The sequence below is a fragment of the Leptosomus discolor genome, chromosome 1 (genome assembly GCF_034619465.1).
Source record: "Leptosomus discolor isolate bLepDis1 chromosome 1, bLepDis1.hap2, whole genome shotgun sequence".
NCBI lineage: Eukaryota > Metazoa > Chordata > Aves > Leptosomiformes > Leptosomidae > Leptosomus > Leptosomus discolor.
Window position 1 is genome coordinate 151,353,761 of NC_141391.1, and position 22,938 is coordinate 151,376,698.

General features: G+C 38.3%; 1 protein-coding gene across 4 annotated transcripts in view; it reads right to left on the minus strand.

The window, feature by feature from the left end:
• The window catches only part of WNK1 (WNK lysine deficient protein kinase 1), a 105,386-nt gene that overhangs the window by 49,503 nt on the left and 32,945 nt on the right, over nucleotides 1-22,938 (minus strand). For all 4 annotated transcript variants that reach the window (XM_086479379.1, XM_086479369.1, XM_086479362.1 and 1 more), the window contains exons 2-4: nucleotides 19,927-20,099; nucleotides 14,854-15,074; nucleotides 12,647-12,804 (exon numbers count right to left, since the gene is read on the minus strand). In XM_086479379.1, the coding sequence (XP_086335505.1) occupies nucleotides 12,647-12,804; nucleotides 14,854-15,074; nucleotides 19,927-20,099 (552 nt within the window). The remainder of the gene's footprint in view (nucleotides 1-12,646; nucleotides 12,805-14,853; nucleotides 15,075-19,926; nucleotides 20,100-22,938) is intronic.

The following is a 22,938-nucleotide window of genomic DNA, read 5'->3' on the forward strand; positions in this document are numbered from 1 at the left end:
TTCTGTAAGAAGTGCCAACTTAAAATAAAACCCACTGAACAGTTACATTTTGAGAGCACCTCTTAAATATGGGCATATATGTAGGTAGCACAAAGCACAACTGACGCAAAACTAATGCTTAACATGAAAACTGTAAGAGAAGTATTAAGAGATTTCGTATTTCACTTATCTTAGATGTGGTAGAGATTGTGATTTTATCAGATCTTAATCAGGTGAAAAAAGTGTGTTCCAAAATTCAACATCCAAATTTATATGGTTATTTGATTCATTAAAGGCAAGTTAGGTACTCTTAAAAACACTAGATTTTCAAGATACTTTAAACACCAAAGTACAAGCTACCCAGAATACCTCTTCACAATTTTTGCCTGGAAACACGTAGTATTTTGCATTAGTCAGATCACCAGATTACCAGGTCAGTGGTTTAGCATCTTGTTGTAATGCAAGAGATACTGAAAATATCATTTACTTCATAAGAGAAGGTACAATCAGCGCTGTATAACTCTTACACCAAACCAAAATGAAGACAGAGGAAGTGTTACATACCCTCAGCAATCCTAAATTTAAAAAAAGTCAATTTGGAATAACAACACAGGTGGAAAATAGCAGAAGCAATAAGTGTTCTAACCTTGCTGTTCAGGATTTTAATCTACGTTTTAAAAAATTACAGGGAAAAAAGCACAGTCAAGTTTAAGAGCTGAAGACCCAAGCTATACAAATGTAAAGCATTTAGCAGATTTGTCAAGAATTCTGATTCACCCCCAGAATCCTGTCCTGTGGCTACACACACTTCACAGAGCTGAAATTCTTACTTACCTCTTTAGCACAGTCCTTGTGAGAGCAGCAACAGTGGGAATTAACAATTACAAATATGGGACAGATCTCTCTTTTTGTAAAATCCATCAGGAAGAGAGAGGTGCGTACACCAAAGAGTTAGGTGCTAGTTTCCGATGGGAATCCACTAGGCTGTGGACTTAACGCACAGCAGAAGGAAAGCAGACATCAAAATTAGAAGGGAGCATTGTTTTCTGCTTGACACCTCTTGTATTTTTCCAAGTCCAGTACATGAGGCTGCAGAGACTCGAGCTTAATATCTGCTTTCGCTACTCAAATAACGAATAGAAAGAGTCGATATAAGCAAGAGGCAAGCGTGTCCTTTTCTGCCTGCCTAGCTAGCTGTAAGGAGGAGGAAGAAGAGGAGGCAGTGCAGGGATCCTTTACTTTCCACATGTCCCCGCCTCTGCCTTCCCCCTCCCCCGGCTTGGCTGCCCTCCCTATTCTCCACCAGGTTTTCTGCAATAGCTTGAGGATGAGTGTAGGATCATTACCCAGTTCACTCCTGCTGTTGCAGAAGATGACTTTTAAACAGAGGGGACCAGGTCAGTCAGCGTGTGGTTCTGACCCAAGGTCGCTGGCAGTAGGAAGAAGTCAGCTCCTGTTTCTCCTCTTCTTTCCATGGAGCTACAGCCATACACATACAGCTGACTACAATTTAATCCTAACAAAACACAAGTCAGCACTAGGATAATAAAATATATTCCACCTCCCTCCTTCCTGCCAATCGCATTCTGCCACCATTGGCAACATCCTCCGGTTTCCTTTTACTGGGTGCCTAATGTAAGGGACTAGGAATTTAAAGATGATTTTCAAACCGGACAATGTCAGAAAGCTGCATTGTTGCTTGTTTTACATCACATGTGCACAAATAATCCACAGTTATATTTTCTAATACCTCTTGCTAGACTCCAAACCTAAAGCTGAAGTCTGACGTTTTGCCCTCCCACCCCCCCGGTATCAAACAGCCATTGTAAAAGTCGATCACTAATAAAAATGAGTTGTACACAGCTTCGGGCTTTGGGGTTGTTTGTTTGTTTTTTTTTTTTGAAAGGACATAAGCAGCAATGCTAAGAAAGCTCATGTACACCATTTTAAAGTGTGATGTGAGCAAATGAATTTTGACCAACTAGTGAATTTTATCAGTTTATAATCAAATTCAAATTACCAAGATCAATTTTCACCCCCAAAAATAGCATACTTAGTTCCTCAAGTATACCACAATTACACCAGCGCTGCTGTTATACCATACTACATCAATGCTGCAAAAGCAATGCTTTTTGATCTTTAACTGGACATTTTAGAAACCCCTTTACACCAGCTGCTGTGAAACTTTAGAAGGGTCAAGGGAAAAGGGAATATTAAAGATTCTGCTATGTTGATTGGCAATCCAACTGCTTAGCTAGACATTTTATAACACACACCCCCCCCAAAAAAAAAAAAAAAAAAATCAACCTACTGTTTATTATCATCTCCATTTTAACAGTGCTTACTGGTATCAGGAATAACACATGTTGGAAATTTGCTTGCCATTGCTTATGAATTTTTTTGTTGTTACAGTTGCACTCAAACCAAATAAGACACCCTGCAGTCAAAGCAAATCTACTTCACTGGAATAAAAATCTTACATTTTGCACACCTAATTAAGGCTTCACTTTTCTGGGGTACACTGCATGACCTGCAAAGAACATTAAGTGTTTCAGCTTGTAACAAGCACAGAGTCTACCTGTCCCAGTCCTAACCACAATTCTTGCTTGGTTCTTTTCAAAGGTGCTATAATTGCAGAGCTTGAAAGGAATTCTACCGTAACTGATTAATCTGCTCAAACAAAATGTTCTAACATTGCAGTCCAGAGGCTAATAGAATCAGTAGCAAAGTCAAATCACACAAACAAAGTAATTAAAGTCTCTATATTTTCCTTTTTGCTATGTTGTTACCACTCCAGTTTGAGCCAGTCCCAGGCTGCCACAAACCATTAATTCCAGGAATTTAGCCAGAGCATATGATTCCAGTGGAAAACAAGCCAACAATCCTACCTCCTTTCCTATAAGTCTCAAAGAAGCCCTGAGGCAATGGTATATATAGCATTTAAATTGGTTTACCCCATGATCTTCTAAATTTCACCACCTGCCATTAGTTACTCACCCAGCCCTCAAAACCTATACATTTAACCCTTTCACCACCTTTTTCATCTGTAATCCTTCATCTTAATCCTGTTGTCTGTCCTAGAAACAATCTTTCAGATTTAGTTCCTTCCATTCACACAGGGCACACCTGCAACTATTTGCTAATTCTCATCCCAGTCCAATCGAATACCTATTGTGAAAAGGAAGACTTCAGCTTACTATTTACTCAGTTCGAAAGAGACATGGGTTGAGACTGCAAGGAAAAAGAAAATTAAACCAACGCAACACATTTAATAGAAGTGAAAATTCAGCTTCTCTGATTTCAGTATTTTCATATCAATTAATTCTGGACAATTGATAATTCTGCCAAGAATTAAATCAGCAAATCCTGCAGAATAAGCTCTGCACCAGATCAGTATCCTAACAGAGTAAATAGCATTACTGCAATACAAGCAGTAGCAGCAGATGAAAGCTTCCAAAGAGCTACAGTTAGCTCATGAGGCACTGTTTACACTAGGACAGGCCTAGTTTTCTTCTCTTCTGATCAAAAAATAACGATTGCACATTTTGAACCCAATACCTTTTAAACTTGGCTGATCTTCCATCATCCATATCAAAATTCATATCTCAGCTATTTGAGAGATCTGTGTCACTGAAATAGCTTAACCAGTTGGTCTTCACCCTCTGCGATGCAGGTGTGTAAGTAATCTAAGTCGTATGTTTCTTAAATTTCTCCCGCTCAGCTGTCTTCATGACTTCCAACAGATAATCATGTATACCCAAATTTCACAAACACATTATGAAGACAATAGAGGCGCTGTAATATTTATACAGGCCCGCTTGCTGCAACCTGACTGATCACAATTTAGAAACTTTTTCTCCTCAATTTACTCTCGAACAGTTTTTGAGGCATTAATCAAAAACAAGAGGCCAGTCACAATGTTGAAAAAAAAATTCCCAAACATGACTGAAGTTGTTATACACACAAGGTATATTTGCATTTTGATGCATCCATAGTAACTGCTTGTTCCTGAAGTTTGTGACGTTGCTTATAAGCAGCACCTAGTCATTTGTATGAGGCAATCTTTGGTGAAAAGAATAAGACAGACTCCTCATTTGACTAGCCATCACTGATCGCTATCACCTCCACATCTGTATTCTACAACTCACTGCCAAGCCCAGGAGCCGCAGGACACTAACACCGCCTGCTTAACCAACTTCTTTGCCAGTGTCTCAGTACTGTATATTTACTTATTAAAGCCAGAGAATTTACAGCATTAAAAGCCTTACAAGACTAGCATAGTAGGCTACATTTCTGATGCTTTGTTTCCACACACTTAAGTTTGAACAAGAACTAGTCATAAATTCCTAGAGATCGTTGGCTGTGATCCTTTCCAGCATTCTCAAGTAAAAGGCTATAATAAAGTAAAAAACCACTGTATTTCTGATAATATTGAAATGCAACTTATGCTATGCACTGCTGATGAATATACACCATGGCTTACAACCATCCCATTGACTAATTATCCAGCCCAGCACACAAGGCATTTTAAGTCTTTACTTTAGACATGAAAGTCCACTGTACTTCAGCACCTCCAGGTAAACAAAAATACCAACCTATTTCAAAAGTCCTAAGAATCTGGAGGCCTTATGACTAGCTCAGCAGATGGTTTTAGTTAAAAACTAGACGAATTAATCACATCACCTACTGTAACTGCAGCAATCCTAATGAACAGAAGAAATTACTCAAACTCTAGAACAGGAAATTTTTTAACTACAAGGCAGGACACAGTTCCTTAGTGTGTAGCTGGCAAACAATCAGGATACTCGTGCATGTAACAGTGAAAAGGGCCTTATTTAGAAACACACAGTACGAGGACAGAAGTTCTTCTGAAACAACAGTAAAGTCTGATGGGACAAGTAGACTGGGCATTAACTTTTCCGTTTTTACTCTTGCACAAGATCGTAAAGGTAAGATCAGTTTAATCTATCACACACAGTTCTTTAACCTCATACTTCGAAGCAGGGATGCTGCCTTTATGATCCAAACAAGAATATGCAGTGGTAAACAACCTGAGCTAGCTGAATGACCCTTTGCTTTACTGGGACTTCAGCTAGAAATGGCTTTTAAAAAATACAGACATGCCTAGACACACATTTCAGTGCTATAAATTTAGAAATGCTGCAGAGACAATACTAAAAGTGTCTGTCTTCCATTTTCAGTATGGAAAATATATTTTTGAAAAATCAGATTATATTAGTTGCATTCTCTGCTTTAATCAGCTACCATTCTAACAGCAAAACATCATCTAGTACTCATTTTTAAATTCAAGCACAGCAACAGTAATTCAAATACCACAGATTAGTTCCTGTGGACTCTGAACTGAATTTAAAAGAACGATCCAACATGGGCCACAAACGCATTTGTTACCAGAACTAGCCCTTCGAAGAAGACACCTACTAAAAAGCCTAGGATAATGTTGCAAACACCAAAAATAGCACACAACTCAGACAATGCACCAGAAGTCATCGTCCTTTTTATTTTGTGACTTACTCTAATAGGAATAAAGAAGTTCTATTTGTGTAACACAAGATTCAACAGTTTCCTAGGGTGGTCCCAAAAAGTATCCCTGCTATGCAGAGAACTTTATGATGGTGCTAATGGGTGGTAAGGTAGAAATATGTCTCTGAAACAAGTTTATCTTACAACAAAATCACAAGCTCATAGTGTTAGTAAGCCTCTTAATACATATGCTGGACAGAGATGCGACAGGCTTTTTTCTCTTCAGCATAAAAAGATTATGCATAATAAGCAACAGAGTTTCTTATATATACATTTTAGCCCGTTGTGTCTGTTTTGGGGAATAAACTGCATCTGCCAATTCACATTCAACTTCAGTGACCTTCACTCTTCTAACACAGGAACAAACAAAAGCGTTCGAACAGGCACGCATACCCTTGTGTCACACCTGCTCTGGAAACAGCTCTGAGTAACCTGCAGGTAACTATAAAGGGTTTATGTAAAATTTTCGTGGAGTTCTGGCCTATGATTCACATCATAATCTCAAAATAACTTATTATTACTAGGCACCCCTATGAGCTTCCACAATATTTAAACTTTAGTGAACTTATCCCATTCCTACCCCTGTGCAACTCTAGCAGCACAGTTGGCAGGACAAGAAATAGTAGCTCATGCATTCTTAGTGTCAGTATTTTTGACTAGTGCCACTATACTGACAAATAACATTGAGCTATCAGTCTCCCCACAGTAATGCTTCAGTGATTCATTAATGGTTCTCATCACGCTGCAAAGCCAGGCATTTTAAAAACACCATCTCCCTGTTCCCAAGGACAGCCACCTTCCCATCTCTTGTCAAATTAAATTAACCTCAATTAATGTAAGAGCTAAATATATGTCAGTACAGGACAGAATATTAAATATTAGCATCACAGTTTTAAGAGGCCTTGTCTTAATAGATAAGGAACCACTTGAATTTTCATACATTGTTTACTCAGTATTCTGTGAGCTTATTTAGGTTTCTGAATATATTTGGAAACTCTGTAATACAACCAAATTTTAGAACTTCAGATTTTAAAAACACATTAAATCTTGATTTTATGCAACTCAACCAAAGCTCACACTCCTCTCCCCTTTTAATTCCTGATCATTTTAAAATCATATCCAATTCAAAACTGCTAAGAGACACATTCCAGGATCAGCAGTGAACAATATAAATAAGAAGTATCTCCTTTCACTTTAAACCAAGTTTGGTTTACAACACCAATATTGACAAAACAGTTTTAGCTGTAATCTAGAAGCTTTTGATGCTGAATGGTACAAATGCCTCCAAGATCAACTTGTAACAGTGAGCTACTTTTAGAAAGGAATTCAGTTGAATAAGCCTTTTTCCTTCCAACTTCAGATATCATCTGTGCAAACCATATAGCATGTTATATCTCAGTGTTCAAGCTGATCCCTACTTTTCCTTACTTAGATCACTGACATCTCTCAAAGAGGACTTCTAACATGCAAAGCTTCTTAAGATATTAATGCTTCAAAACCTTGAATTCCCATCTTCTATTTCTAAGGTTATATATTTCTGAACTGATGAGTCAGTGACTGAACCTCCACTCAGTAAGATTCTTCACTCTTAAAGATGTTCCAGGAAAATGCTTGCAACTGAATGAACAGCTACAAGAGGCAAGTGGTAGAAGATTAAGCGTTCTTTAGTCCACTCAGTAGATGATGCACAGGAATTGCATCTGATGTGCAAGTTTTTTCCATTTGATACTTAAGTACCTGAAGTTTCTTCTTTCAATGAATACAATAGTTTGCCCTGTCTTACAATTAACATTTCCTGGGTTTGGTTGAAGGTTCATGGCCTTTCAGTATCTGCTTTAACAAAAGTCTACTTGCTCTGTTTGAGGGTTACCTCCCTCTATTTTTCATTTATTTTTTTCCAATGTTTTTTCCACTTGAAAGCTTGATAGGAGTGTGTCTCTATCTGAACCAGGCCAAGAAAATAAGTTATTCAAGGTAAAGCAGCAGAGTTTTATGTACTTCTAAAAAAAAGTGGCATATTGCTTCCAGAAAGCAAAAGAGGACATTCATCAACAATCATTCATTAAGCACTGCAAGTAAAATTAATCATAAGTCTAAAGGTTAAGCATTTGTATTTGCTGCCAAGGACCCCTCAGGAAGAAGAAAGAGAGAGCTGGGACACTTTGTCCATTGCATCTCTAGTGAAAATGAAGTAGTTGACTAGTCTAGACAATTATGATGTCTAACTTTTAAGACACTAAAAAAGAGATTAATTTAATCTCAATTGACCAAACTGCAGAGCTTTGTAGCTGCCTGGTTTCCAGGCAAGAGAATGACCTTCACTCTAACCAGTGAGCTTCAGTTCCCACCAGTTAGGGAAATTAAGGATTTTTAAACCAGTTGGACACTGCCTGGTCAGGTTACTCATTATGTACCTTGTTCCCTTAGGCCTTTTTTTAAGCTCTGTAGAACAGAGAACAAAAATGTTGTGCCCATTCTATGGAACATTTCAGTACAGAACAACTTTTTTTAAAAAAAAAAAAAGTCAAAATGCCTTTTTTTTTTCCCCCCTCTTCTTATCTTAAGGCCAGCTCAGAAGGCAGACATTTGTTTCAGCGAACAGACTGGACTTTTGGTGAAAGCAAGGACAAGTGCAAAACTTCACTTTGTCAAAGTGAGCATGGAGAAAATTAAATATAGAGCACAAGTCCATCAGGAGAACTTAAAAGGTAAGTTTATATAACGGGAGGGCACGAAACAGCACAGGGTGTTCTCTGTTCATACACAGACGATTAGTACATTTGAAACTGAGGATGGTCTTATTAACTTTTTTGCAATTAACATGTTTGGATTTTTGTGTTAATGGTAGATATGCAAGAATGATATCAATCTGCATAATCAACCCATTAATTGTCTTTTTACTAGTCTGGGACTAGTCAATCAACTAGAAAATTTAAGACTTGGGACATCCCAGTATCAGAGATTGAGTAACTGGTACCTCTACACACTTAGAAAAACATTCTCTGTGCTGGAAAAAGGAAGCTTGAAGGAAACACAGTGTAGAAGTAATCGAGGTCCATACTACATCCGTGGTAACTGCAACATGAGCAAGAAAGAAACCAAGCCCGCTTTTGAGGCAGCTGCATGGGTTACAGCCTTCTCACCAGAGGCTGAGACAAAGCAGCCGAAGCTACTGCAGTTAGTTAGGCCTTCACTGCACTGCTTCCCAAACAGACTAAATTAAGAAATCATACTTAAGATGTCTGTTCTATAAATATCTCTGTTTTCATTTAAACGCACGTGTAGCACATTTCAAATATCTCCTGTGACAAATTGTTTAATTGAAATATGCATGGAACAGGTTGAAGAAAGAATACCAGTTTCCAGGAAGGAACAAAGTCAGACAGGGAAACCTTCCTGAATTTTACCAAGATCTTGCACTTCTTTCTTTGTGCTAGTGAATATGAAGCAGAATTAAGTACCTTGATTACACTTTGTTTTGGAATTGTCTGTATTACTTTGATATGGTGCAGACTTGGGGAAAAAAAAAAAAGTGGGGGGACACCCTTTCCCTGATCTAGTAGTCTTCACACAGTTGTATCTGCTCAAGAGAATAGAGCAGAAAAATAAATCACAGGAGCAGGCAAGACTACCTTAATAGTGCAGCTTATTTTCAATTAATTACAGACTTAGATATTTTTTTTCTGAGGCCAAGCAGGCATCAGTAAGTGCCCACTTGATGCATTCAGTCTCAGCTGAAGAGACATACTGCTTAAAACTGAGAGATTTCACCCCAACCCCCACTCCCTCAACAAGGTAAAAATCTGAGGAGTCACAATTTCTTTAAGTACTATTAATTTATTTGGAACCATTTCCAGAGACCAGCAGAGGATAGCTCCAATTAAGAAAACCATTTTCATTAAATCATAATGTTGCAATTTTGTCTCAAAAAACCTAAGAGGAAGGCTAGGCTCCTTTATGCTTGAGTGACAAGACACACAGATCTCATTTTCCATTCTAAAGAAACTGCTAGTGAAAGGGTCTGGAGTGAGTGTGCCAGAGGAGGCAAAATACAATGCTCTGTGTCAAACTCCTGCCAACTTCCTCACCAGAACTGTAAAACAAAAAGTTCAGCATAACACCTTGAGCCCTACTGTAGGCAGTTGGCTTTTTAAGCCAGGCATTTACCCAGACTCTTCTACTGAAAGAAGAGTTACTCTAGTTAAAGTGAGCCAGAAAACCAATTTAATTGCACTTCTGTTTCTTGGGCCAGGGAAAATTTGGGAACTTTTCCCCAGTACTTCTTTAAGGAAAAACAGGAACTTCCCAGTGAGACAATACAGACAGGCATCTTGTGCACAGCAGACTCATGCAGCTGTGCTACTATCCAAGATGTGATGCAACAATAACTGCCTGGGCCAAAAACTGTCTCATCTCTAGGAGGAACTTCAGCCTTTAGATCTGATATCTAGATCTTTGCTTACCTAACTGTATTATTTAAACAGAAAACTGCTTAAAACCATGAGGGAAGACCCTGAAGAGAAGTAGTAGAACACATAACTAAGTACTCTGAGCAATCCTGGCAAACGCCCCAAACCAATGCTGCAGCATCCAGGCATCAGCTAGAACAATCCTTCTCACAGAAGGTGTAAAGTCAAAAACGCTATGTGGCTAAAGGCCACCCTAGGGGAAAAAAAAAAAAAAAAAAAAGAAAAAAGAAAAAAGAGACTATTGGACCATTGCAGAGCCAAAATGGGAGAAAAGAATGTAAAGCTGTCAGTACCAACTCCAGTCCTCAGAGGACACCCAGGGCATTAAGACACCTTTTACAGTCTTCTGTTCTGAGCAATAGCAAGGATTTAAGCTAATGGAGCAACTCTGCTTTTTACTAAGCCTAACAGTTACTGCAAAGGGGGTGCGGGAAATCAATTCATTCAAAGACCTATCACCTGCACTGGGTGGCTGCACATTTTGATCTTACTGCCTTTGGGGTTTCAGTGCTTTTTAAGCTCCCACATGGCATGATCTGTCATGACTGTCAATAGCAGACCATTATTGTCTTTCCCTCTGGTCTCTGTGTATGCATTTAGATAAAATAATCCTCCCATTTAAGGCAGAGCAGCTACCTACAGTCGCTACCTCAAAATATTCCTAAACATGACTAGAAATGTAGCAAACTAAGGGGTTGAAATGGAAATGTTAAACATCTTCCACAAACCACATTCACCTTCCAACATACGTAAGGAAGAAATGCATTGGTAAGTACTGCTGCATTCAGCGACACAGGAGGTTCTCTGACTCCACTCTTTTATTGATGGTTGACACACCATTTAAGTACTGAAGTACTTGCAAGTACTGAATTTCTCATCTGGTTCACCCCTCAAGCCACAACAGCAGACACTGTCTCTAAACTTCAGAAGTGTCCTTTGAAATGAAAGAAAATCCTATTTTCTTTAACAGAGAGCAAAAGACAAGGGCAGAAAACTACACGGCTCTTTTTCACATTGGTTCACAGAGCTTTCACAGAGTGGTAAAAAAGAATACAAAGAGTATTTTATTTCAGTTTCATAACATGGTTCTGCTTTCCACATTATAAAAGAAACACTGAATTAGACAGGTTTGTGCTTTATTTCCAGATAACATAGTCTGTTCTTCATTGAAAGCTTTCCTTGGAAGTTAGTCAAGTTTTGTTTGTGATGGTTTTTGTTGCTGTTTTGGTTTGGGTTTTTTTTTTTTTTTGGGGGGGGGGGGCGGGGGGAGGTGTTGGGGTGGTTTTTTAGTTTTTTGGGGTTTTTTTTTTTTGAAAAAACTGCTTTGCAACTACAATGAAATAAACAAATCCAAATATACCAAAGTACACAGCCTTTCATCCTCTGCCTAGAAGCAGATAAATGTACATTTACTTTTATTTATTTATTTACCTTCCTTCTGAAAGAAAACAAGATTTCCTTGTCTCTCATTTCACCAAGCCTTCCTTCAGAATTTATTACTTCTGACATGAAGACCCTTTCTTCCCCATCTGTAAGTCAGTAACTATATTTGCCTTTTATAGTGTGAGGCATCAGGAATAAGTGTGCATTTTATTTTCCCAAAGTTAATCAAGCTGTTTATCACAAGTTCACACAATCCTCAAGTTCTCCAAGATAACACACACGAAAAGATTACCAGGAATTTGGTTGTCTACAGAGCAGAGAAAGAGGTAAGTTGTTTTGTTTTTTTTTTCCCTCCCTTTGCATATCCGCACAGGTATTCTGAGAAATCCAAGTTTTCACTTCCTCAAGTGTCCACCTCACTATTCTTTCCAAATGCTTAGAGACCAAGTTGAACATGTGCAGTTTGTTTTATTGCACTGGTATAGTCTTCACAACACTGTTTTAGAAATCACGAAGTAAATCTAATACAACCATACTGAACATTTCTAGCACTACAGTTCTGCTTCCTACATTCAAGGCCTGTAGGTTCCACTTAGTATAGTCAGATGGACAAACTCAACATCTCTTGCTTGCCTTCTCAGCCTTATCTTGTTCCACTCACAATGCCTCCACCACCACCACCACACTTACCAGCGCTTTCCAGGGTGGAGTACCTTCCTGCTATTTATGGAATATTTCCGCTGCACCCGACACATAGTAGCTAAGGGCCATTGGAATTCAGTAAACTATTAACTTAAAATCACTGTAGGTAACAATTTATGATTTGCCTTGGCAGTCAGCTAAGCCAAAGCTCTCTGAATCTGTGATCCAGCTTTATTTCAGAGAACAAAGTTACCAGCTGATCCTCAAGACTGAAATACTTCCACCATCCCCCCAGTGGCTTAGAAAAATAATCTGTTATTATTCTAATGTGTTTTGTTGTTTGGTTTTGGTTTTTTTGTTGTTTGGGGTTTTTTTTAACCCTATGCAGTATCTTCTCCTATACTGAAGGAAGAGTATAAGCACACACAAAGTTTTATGTCCATTCACATATTTTACAGGCTTCTGACTGACTGGTAAGTTGAACCGCCCTATACCTTTCCAGCCACCCCCCAAAAACCTCTCGTCAGCTTCTCTTTTTCCCCACACACACTTGCACAACACCATGCTACTCAGCTGTACTCCTTTGCTGCTAACAGTAGTAGCTTTAGAATCAGTAGTGGGGAGGGACTTACACTGGTCACTCGGCGGTAGATCTGCGCAGCATTTTGGCACTCAGAATAAGGATACTCAGACGTGGCCATCTCTAGCATACACATCCCAAAAGCATATACATCAACGGATTCATCGTATTTCTCCTCATACATCTCGGGGGCCATGAATTCTGGGGTACCTTAAATTAAAAGAACGATTCAGACTCTAAATGTCTCAAAGCGAGCAGAGGCTGCTGGCGTTACTCACCGCAGGAGGAAGCAGATGGGCAGACCTGTGAGACAAGAGAAAGTGGAGGCAAAAAGAAGAGGGAGGAAACCCTTAGTCGCTCTGTTGTACCAACATACTTTGTGAGTCTTCCATTGCAAGGCCTTTATGGAAGAAGAATGTCACGAAAGGACTGATGCAATTCCTGTTTTATGAGTGTTAGTATATTAACTTATATTAAAGTATCAAAAGGCTGGAGTCAAATGGAGGGGGGGATAAGAAGAGGGGAAAACTGTAGACTAGCCATAGGCTGCAAACCAAATACTAAGGAGAGTTAAGACACTTACCTTTTCTCCCTCTAAGAAAGGAGGCACATTAAACCTCGTTTCAAAAATTACCTGACTGCCCTCTGCTGAAAAAGAAGTAGTATTGGTAAGAGCCCACAGCTAGTCTCTGACCCGGTGCTCTCCATCTACTTTTTGAAGTAGAATGGTTCACAAAAGGCCTTGCAATGAAAAACTCTGTTGTTATATACATAAACCTTCATGGAAAAAGGATAAAAAGTAATTTTCTGCAAAGGCCACTCACCAGAGCCCTTTTCTTCATATACTTACCTTCCCACCTGCAGTATATTTATAGGCCTACTGCAGATACAGGCATTAGTGAGGGACATCCTATAGTCAAAAATACTCAGAAATACAGAGAGATTGAGTTACAGGCATAGAGCGTGAGATTCAACAAGTCCCATTTAAATAGTGTGCAGAAAATTATTGCCCAGTGAAGCATCACAGCATCCCCTCTGTAAGCAAAGCGACTGCATTGTATGATCAGATTTTCTTTAAGCCAGAGATGCAAGTTTGCTTTTTGTAAATTAAAGCACAGAATTATTTCCTGCAGATACCAGATTCAAGACTGTTTACAGCTCATTCTATAGCCACATTGCTTGTTTTCACCACGCTAAAAATCAAAAAAAGAGAACGTAATTGCAGTCATTTATTAAAAGACTAACTGTAACAACAGCTAGCTAGATATGAAGTGGTAATTTTCCAATGATCAATTTGAGGATAAGATGAGTATGCTTAAGAAAATACAAATTTTTGACACTGTACACTTTTCTTTCCTATTAATACTTTAACCTGGTTAAGAAGCAGGAAATATTTCAGCGACAGCTTGCAAGACAATTTACAGGTATGCGCTATCGATCCCAGCTGGGAATCTAGTATAGGACTGTTGAGTAATACTGCATTTCAACAAGCTCTAAATGCTGAGAGTGAAAACAACTCCATTCCCTGCAGTCAATTCACCAGACTATAAAAACAAAGCTGATAAAACCAATTCTTTCAAGAATTCACAAGACAAACTATTCTTCTTCGATCAAAACAATTTCTTAAAATAGGTTATTAGCAGATACACAAGAACAGAGCCAGTATACGGCAACGCTTCCCCAATGCATCCTCCTAACTCACATAAATCACATTCTATAAACTCCCTGTAAGGGCATTATACCACAGTCTGACTGCGATATTATATAAATATACACATAAACACACATGTTCACTTTCTTTGATATACCTTACTTTCTGATTATTCACAAAGTGTAAGAGATTTAATATTAAGCCTTGGTGACAACAACAAAAAAATTAATGCTACACTAAATATCAAAATGTTGGTCACCAAAATGCATTTGTACATTTCTTGGAAAAGCATCCTATTAAAGCTGAGATTTATATGTCGTCAAGAGTGGTTTTATCAACAATGTTGCACTAAACTGTTGGGCAGGGCAATGAATCCATATTCGAAAACAGTTAACATTAATGTACAAATATCAAAAGCAGAACCAAAATTTCAACATGTAATCTCATCAGGAACACAGAATGACCTCAACAGCCAAGAAGCAAAGCCTACACATTTTCAGGCTTTGACCATGTACCTCAGAACCATGTTTTTAAGGAAAGCTCTTAAAAGACTCAAGTTTCCAAATAGGTAGACCGGCTCATCAGCCTCTGAAACAGGAGAAGCTTACCTATCACACTTTTGGCAAAAGAAGCCCGTTTCAGCGTTGCCAGACCAAGGTCTCCAATCTTGACTGATCCAGTGGGGCCAGTAATGAAGATGTTGTCACATTTTAAGTCTCTATGAATAATGGGAGGAGTGCGCGTGTGTAGAAATTGTAAGCCTTTCAGTATCTGACGGCACCAGCTTCGTAGTACTTTAATTTTCATCACTTTAAATCTTTTCAGATATCTAATGAAAAAAAGCAACAGTGGGTTAAACAGGTTCTGCTAACAAGTAGTAGATTGTACTGTAACAGTTGCTGTTCTGAAGTGAAAAAGCAGCAATTACAGATGCACAAATTTCAACTTCACCTTCTATTTTAAATCTACCTGAGCATTTCAAGACTTCAGAGGATCTAAAGACTATTCTCCCTCCTAAAATCTATGCCCTTTCTTCTAGCCAGGGGACTACAATGCTGAAAGATAAATGTGAAATGTTTGATCTGTATGTCTACAAAGTCATCCTATGGTAATCAGACAGTTGGCTTGCTAAGTTTCAATGCACTGCTTCCCTGACAAAGAGTTAAAGGCTTATACATTACAACAATTCTTTATCTATTCATTTAAGAGACTTTTTTCTTCCCTTCTATCCTGAAAGGACTTAAATAGTTACCACCTTTTCCTTGATTAAATCTAACTGGGTGGGAAGGTGGGGCACCAGAGCCAAAACACTAATAACAACCAAGTACAGAGTCTTTGCAAACTGTGTGAGAGCTCTGAAGTCATTATACCTCAGTAATCGCTATCAGCCCAAGCACTCTGATCAAGATTTCCACATTACACTTTAAACCTGCTTCAAATGTACTCGTTGACTTGCCAAGCATGTTAGAAATTCTTAGAGATCGCTTCCCTGGTGCAAGACAGGGTTTGATCACCTGAATCTGACCGGTATGACTCACTACTTCAAAACTATGGACAGATATGGACAGGGCAGGGACATCTTTAAAAAGGCTCTGCCAAATAATTGACATGGAAGGACTCATACATAAAATCAGTATCCCCTTGCAGGTAGAACGTGACCCAACTTTAATTGTTCTAATATTGCTGCTTTTTAAAATCTCACATGATAAGAGTAAACCACCAAAAATATTTTCCAATGCTTGTGACTTAAGACTGATCTTATTCTCCCCTTAACTTCAACAGATTAGAGATGCTACAAGGTGAATAACCTATGACAGTATTAAAATGCTTTCCAGCAGTGCATTCTCACAATCTCTCTTCGGGTAAAATGATTTGAAGTGAAGAGCTGCTGTTTTCTTCCTTTTGAAAAAGTATGGGCTGAAACAGATTTAGAGAAACAAAATAGTATGCTATGTACAGCAAAGACTTTATTCTTATTCAGCCAATCTTACTCAGTCACAGTCTCAGATTAAGACCCGTTTCACACTACTGCAAGACTGGTAGTAAATTCTGTGACCAGCATGGAGTCTAGCAACCACAATATTAAAACAAAACCAAGTCATATTCAACTATTCCTCAGTAGCGTTCAGTCTCTTCTGCATATCCACTTCATCGGCAGAAAGTCTTGATGAAATCACTTGAATCAACACCAACATAAAATGCAGTATACTAATCCCTTTCACTTTAATTTCTCCTGTTCAAAAGATCTGGAAAAACCAAGTTGCTAGCAATAACCCTTCTGTGAAAACAGATCTTTAAAAGCAATCGGGGCCCAGTTCCAGAAGGAAATCAAGTCTCAAAACAGAACGTAAAGACAGGCAAGGAAAAAGCCAAGCCAAGAAGCAGACAAACCGAAGGAGGTTCTGAATCACATCGGCTGCCACTTGAATTCTTGCTATTGACACAACCCTCATTCATCTCTCTTGAGCCTGTTCCAAAGATCACATGGCAGGGGCACTTCAGTTCAGTATCTGGAATCCCTAATTACATTCTTGGTTTCAAATATGCTAGTCTACTGCCAGCTTCTCACTGTTAAAGGACCTGGGTCCAACCATCACCCAGCATCCTGCAGCGTTGCTGTCATTTTTCCACACCACTGTCATAAACTAAGTCACATGTCACTTGAGGCAGAAACCATTTTAAAATGGAAGCGTATATAAATAAAAAAAAAAAATACACAGACAACCCTACTAGCCAGTATGTTTTCAGTTTTCCTAGTGCCATAGGATAACTGAAGCTCCAAGAGACCTCAGGAGGTTTCTATTCTAAGTTTCTGCTCAAGGTAGGGTCAGTCACGACGTCAGACATGGTTACTCTGGGCTGTATTCGGCCAGGTCTCTAGTATCTCCAAGGATGGAGCCTGCACATCTTGGGGCGTTCCACTGCCTGACTATCACCACTGAAATAGCTTCTCCTTACATCACTCTGAATCTCTTTTCTTTCAGTTTATGACTGTTGTCTCTAATTCTCCCACCACACACCCCTGCAAAGAGCCTGACTGACTTCCTTGTACAGCCTGGAAGGCTACTGTTAGGTCTCCCACAAAGGACTTGCTTCTTCAGGATGACCAAGTCCAGTTCCCTCAGCCCTTCCTCATAGAGCAGGTACTCCAACACCTGACCATCCTGGTGGCCCTCCACTGAACTTGAGCAGGCCCTCCTGCTTAATCAACAGCGTTCTTGTCTATTTTACAGGGTGGTAGTCAATTTTTAAAAAGATAGATATTTGATCTTTGCACAGAATACAAGCAATGATGAGAACACGAGGCCTTCTTAATAGTTAGCTTCAATGAACAGAGAGAAACAGGAACTAGAGTTTGGCCTTCTGTCTCAAGGTTGATGGAAGGTTTTTTGGTTATCGTTTTTTTTGTGGGGTTTGAGTTTATTTTTTGTTTTGTTTTGTTTTAAGCAGGAAGGCTGCTGGAGCTAAAGGAAACCATACTAAGTTAGCAGAGGTAGTTATGAAGGTATGTGTCCTACCAGAAAGCCACACATTCATTTAAAGTGTATCAGGAACATGCACTGCAATGGCCTTAGACAAAACTAGTGGCTGAGACCTAGGTCAGATTAAAAATTGCCATCCTCATTAACAGTGTAATTCAGACTTAAAATCGACAACTCCTTTTTTTCCTCCAATATTTTAATTGCATGACAACATATAATATCAGAAAGCAGTTTAATTCTTTACAACAATTGAAATTTAAAACTTTTCCACTGGTATGCAGTAGTTCAGCGACTTTTCTTCATGCAAAATTAGAAATTTGCCCAGACAGAAATTGAAAAGTATGAATCCACAATATTTTAACATTATTTATATGTATATATATCTAAATGTATACAAATACAAAAGAAAATTTACTTTAAGATATCACCACATTTTTTTTTACATCAAGTGACAACAATGTCTATGCCCCAAGTCTCAAAATGAGGAAGGCATCACTTGTATTAAATGCAGGTAATATAAACATACTGAAAAAAAAAGATATGGAAGTAATAACCATATATCATAAGCAAACACAAGTGTGCAGTGTAAAACTAGGAATACGACACAGATACATGAAATACTGAATGATACTAAATTTGGCCCATCAGAAATTTCCTAGTTTACCTGTCAAGTCTCAAGCAAAGTGTACAAGAATAAACTAAATCACAATTACAACACAAACTATGTAATAGTGGGGAAAAAAAAAAAACCCACAACCCCAGAGGTCTACAGTTTAAAAGATCTTCAATTTAAGAGCATATTTCTGAATAAAAAGACCTTCATACTTCAGAGTACAAAATAATCCTATAGCCAGCAAATCTGAGCTCTTTCTTCGTACCAAGACCCTACTTTATAACTGTCTATTATTACTTTATCATCTTGCTTATGCCACCACATAACAAGCCAATCCAAATATTAAAACCTGTGTGGGGAAAAAAGGAGTAAGAAAGGGAGAAAAAGAGTTAAATCTAACACTACATATTCTAGCACAAAACTAGGTAATTTTATTTAAAGGCATCTGTACAGAGATGTAAAACCTTTATTATCACTCTGAAAACAGCACAAGAAATAGATCTATTATTTTATCTAAAATACCCTAAACAGCCTCAGAAAAGTCCTCCCTGAACATACAGCTACAGTATCTTCAGCCCTCCAGTACTACTTCGAGAAACAAACACTTCCCTGTAATTACAGTTCAGACTCCCAAAAAGCCATGTTTTCCCTCTTTAAATACGTCCATTTGTGGCTATCAATAAGCATCGTAAAATACACAAGCCAGTTGCAGGCTATTTTAACCAAATAGATTGCAAGTTATTTCCAGCTCCTACAGTCTGCTTACACACTAAGGATTTGAATGCCTCTCCAAGACTTAAATGGGCCCTGAGTTAAGACAATGACCCACAACCCCCGAATTTCACATGCTGGCAGTTTTATTTCCAGTAGATTAATGGTGACTTGGATGCTCATGAACAAGCTCACAGCTCTGCAAGTTTCTACAGTGCAAAGCAAAGGGGTGATTTCAGTGTAACTCCCCGCAGGCTCCACATACCCCTAGAGGGCCCTCGCAGCAGTTTGATTTGCTGATGTCTACTTTTAACTCTGGCTTAAAAACAGACCTAGTTTCACCTCAGCTACTTCACAGGTTGAAATTGTAGCCATCTGCATACTTTCAGATTTTTGCTAGGTCCTACTTCATGAAGTTTCAGCTAAACAAATAGGTGGTGGGGGTTTTTTTTCTTTTTATAGTACTTTGTAAGTACTGTAAGTACCCAAAACCTTCCAGAAGAGGTGAATTAATTCATGCTTTGAATTTTACAAACCAGCTCATGCTAAATGGAAAGCAGCTGGAGAGGGAAACAAAAAATTCTAGGAAGTGAAAGCAGAACGTTGTCTTCCTGAGCTCTGAAAACCTGAAAGTTTTCTGCATGTGCTTACTAGGACACCACAAGGAAGAATCTGACAAGCTTGCTGACTTAAAGGATGTTTTACCATACCCTGCAGTGCTAGTAAAACTCCTCTTAAACAAAAATTTCCCTACAGAAGGACAGCCCTCAGCAAAAGGGCTCCGTTCTTATCTATTCTGAAATACGATCTATTACTAGTGCTCTGGTTTTGTGCTAATGATTCTTATATGCTTTGACATGCCTTAATTTACTTACGTTTTCAATGTTCCAGATGTCATGAGTTCCGTCACAAGTACAATACATTTTTTTCCTTTGACTGTAGACTCCCAGGAATCATAGAACCTGACAATATTGGGATGCTGAAGCCCTTTCAGCATCCCAGCTTCCTCTTTAAATCTTTGTCGCTCTGACTTGGACAGCTTCCGATCCTAATGAAAAAGAAAAGGTACATCAGAAAGCTTTATTTCTTACTGAGAGAAGCAGCAACTTGAAAACCATCTGGTACAGTCAGTAAACAAGTAAGAATCACCAGTCTTAACATGCCATTCGGTTTGCAATTATCCTCAAATACTCTATTTAGAAGACATTCTATTAAAGTCTTTTTTTATTATATATTTCTCCTTACAATCTGATTGCTCTCAGAAGTAAGAGCTGCGAGGCTGTAGATTATCTCCTCTTCCTGTCTCCTCCTCCCCTACTCTTAGTAGATTTTAGTTGTTACCTGACTTGAGGTAGAAGGGGAACATAATGTCCTCAAATATTCGAGTGTTCAAGAGCAGATAAAATTGGATCGTTTAAAGCATCTTTCTCATGTTTCCATAACAATAATTTTCAGTTATTCCTACATGTGCACCATCCAGACCACCAGTAACAGATGGGATTAATCCTCCACATAGGGGGTAGCGCATCAAATCTCTCTAACTTATAGTATGTGCTTACAACTGTAGAAGAACAAGTGAATGAGCTGTATTTTCTTTAATTAAAAGCATGACCTCATAATTGAGCAAGTTTCTTGTAATCTAGCATTAAGGAAAACAAAACCACAACTCACACTACAGACAGAAGAAAATCTTTTGACCAGAGACAGATAATGAAAAAGCACTCCTGGACAATACTGTTGTGTTATCTACCAACAACTGGCTATCAGATATTGTCAAGACTCTGAGCAGCTATTATCAGAATAAGCTGCACATCTCAAGAAAAAACAAGTCTCCTTGTGTCGTTCAGTGTTCTCAGCTTACCAATGCACTGGTTGCACCAGTCAGACTGATCGACTGACATAAATTGGATCCATATGCAGTTTGCATTAAAAAAATTTCAGGATATACTTAAAAGCTCAGAATTTTAGAATAATTGTTTCTAATGGTTATTTAGGAATAACTAGTGACTTTGTCAAATCTGAGTAATAATTTTATATTTATATTAATTTCATATTTCCTTTTCAGTTAAAAAGAGGTAGTAACAACCTGCAGGGTTTACTTAGACTGCTCACAACCTCCAGTGTCCTCCAGACAGTTAATTCCTTTATTTACAGGTAATGTGTTTTTGCAACACCATCTAGCCATGCTAATATCTAAACGATTTGATATTCACTTAGATAATTAACCTTTTCTAAGAGGTTCACAGAGTATCTTTGGGCATGGACAAACTTCGTTTCCAGATGAGGCTCCAATTCTCAGGAGAGTAAAATTCTTCCAGGGGAAAGTTTAAAAACAGGTTTGAAACTACCTCAGGGATCACTACCTTCTCAGTGCCTAAGAATATCACTCACACATACTTTTACAGTTCTTCAAAAGATGCTAAATTCTTAAGCCTCACAGATTTACTCTACATACACCAAAAGCATTCAAAACTGCAACTATTTAACTTTGCAGAAATTAGCACTACCACCTCTTCTCACACCTTCACAAGCATAGTTGCAGAAATAAATTTCAATATAACATGTTTGCAGAAACACTCTGCAAACATTTAAGTATTCATACCCACTCAGGTGTTGGGTTTCTTTCTTTTTTTCTGATATGGAAGAATGCTTCCATTTGAGCTATGTTATCCATCTAATGGCTTTCCTTTCAATACAATAAACAGGGCAGCAAGCATTCTGTTCAAAACCAGTTCATCTTGACTGCTACAAACAGCCGTGATACAGAAAAGCAGTGACCTGCAACAGGTACATCAGACCATACACACATGCTTCTAAGAAACACGTAGTGCTTCAAGCAATACAAAAATCACAATAACACAATCATTCGTACAGTAAAATAAAGTAGAGTCTTCTCAGCCTTTGCACTTGATCCATATAATCCACATCTTAAAACTACTGTATAGCTGTAAATCCAATTATTCTATATGGTAATATAAAAACAAGGCTGCAACAATTACTTTTCTATCGCTTCTAAATTTAGCTATGTAATACGAATACCTGCACTCGTTTTTGTCCAAAACCTAGATTTTAGGTACATATTTGGCTCAAGCTTCCTTTATTTTGTGCACTCTAACAAGTTATGTACCGCTAACACTACTAACCAGTTTTAGATGCCACTTGACATTAAGTTCTCATCTTAATCTATATAAATCTAATACTCCATAAGGGCCTTATTCAGTTTTCCCTACCACTGTACCACTAGCTCCAAATAAACTAAAATGTGCTAATCACTCTTACCAATGAATAGACTTAACGGGCACGCGTATTTTGACTTATTTCTCTTTCTGGTTATATCAACGGTAGCATCGTGTTCCTGCAAACTTATCTGTGACGTTTAAAACAGACACTCAAGACTTCAGTACTGGCATTAAAAAGAAAAAACAACACCAAGACCATGACAACATACTAAGTAATACAACACTTCTTTGAAAGTCACAGTGCCCTAATGATCTGGGACAAGTTTGGACACAAACACAGGCCAACAAATTTCACGCAGGGAAGACAGCTATGTTTTTGCAACCAAGGAAACATTGCACCTTTCAGTAGCATACTGCAGTGACAAAAGTGAACATTAAACAGAGCTTTAAGAAAAAGACAGAGAGGCCACTTGTTTCGTAAGACTAGCAATGCATACTACTTTTAACTACCCTCATTTCCTTGGATTCACAACCCATACACACATCTGTAACGGTTATTTATATTCTTTCCCTATAGGAACACTAATGCTAGGTAACAGAAAAGGGTAAATATATTTTAAAAAAACCCACAACCCTAGCATACAGGAAAATATTGTATCTCATGTACAATTATACCAACAAAATGAATCTGTATACACAATGATGGGT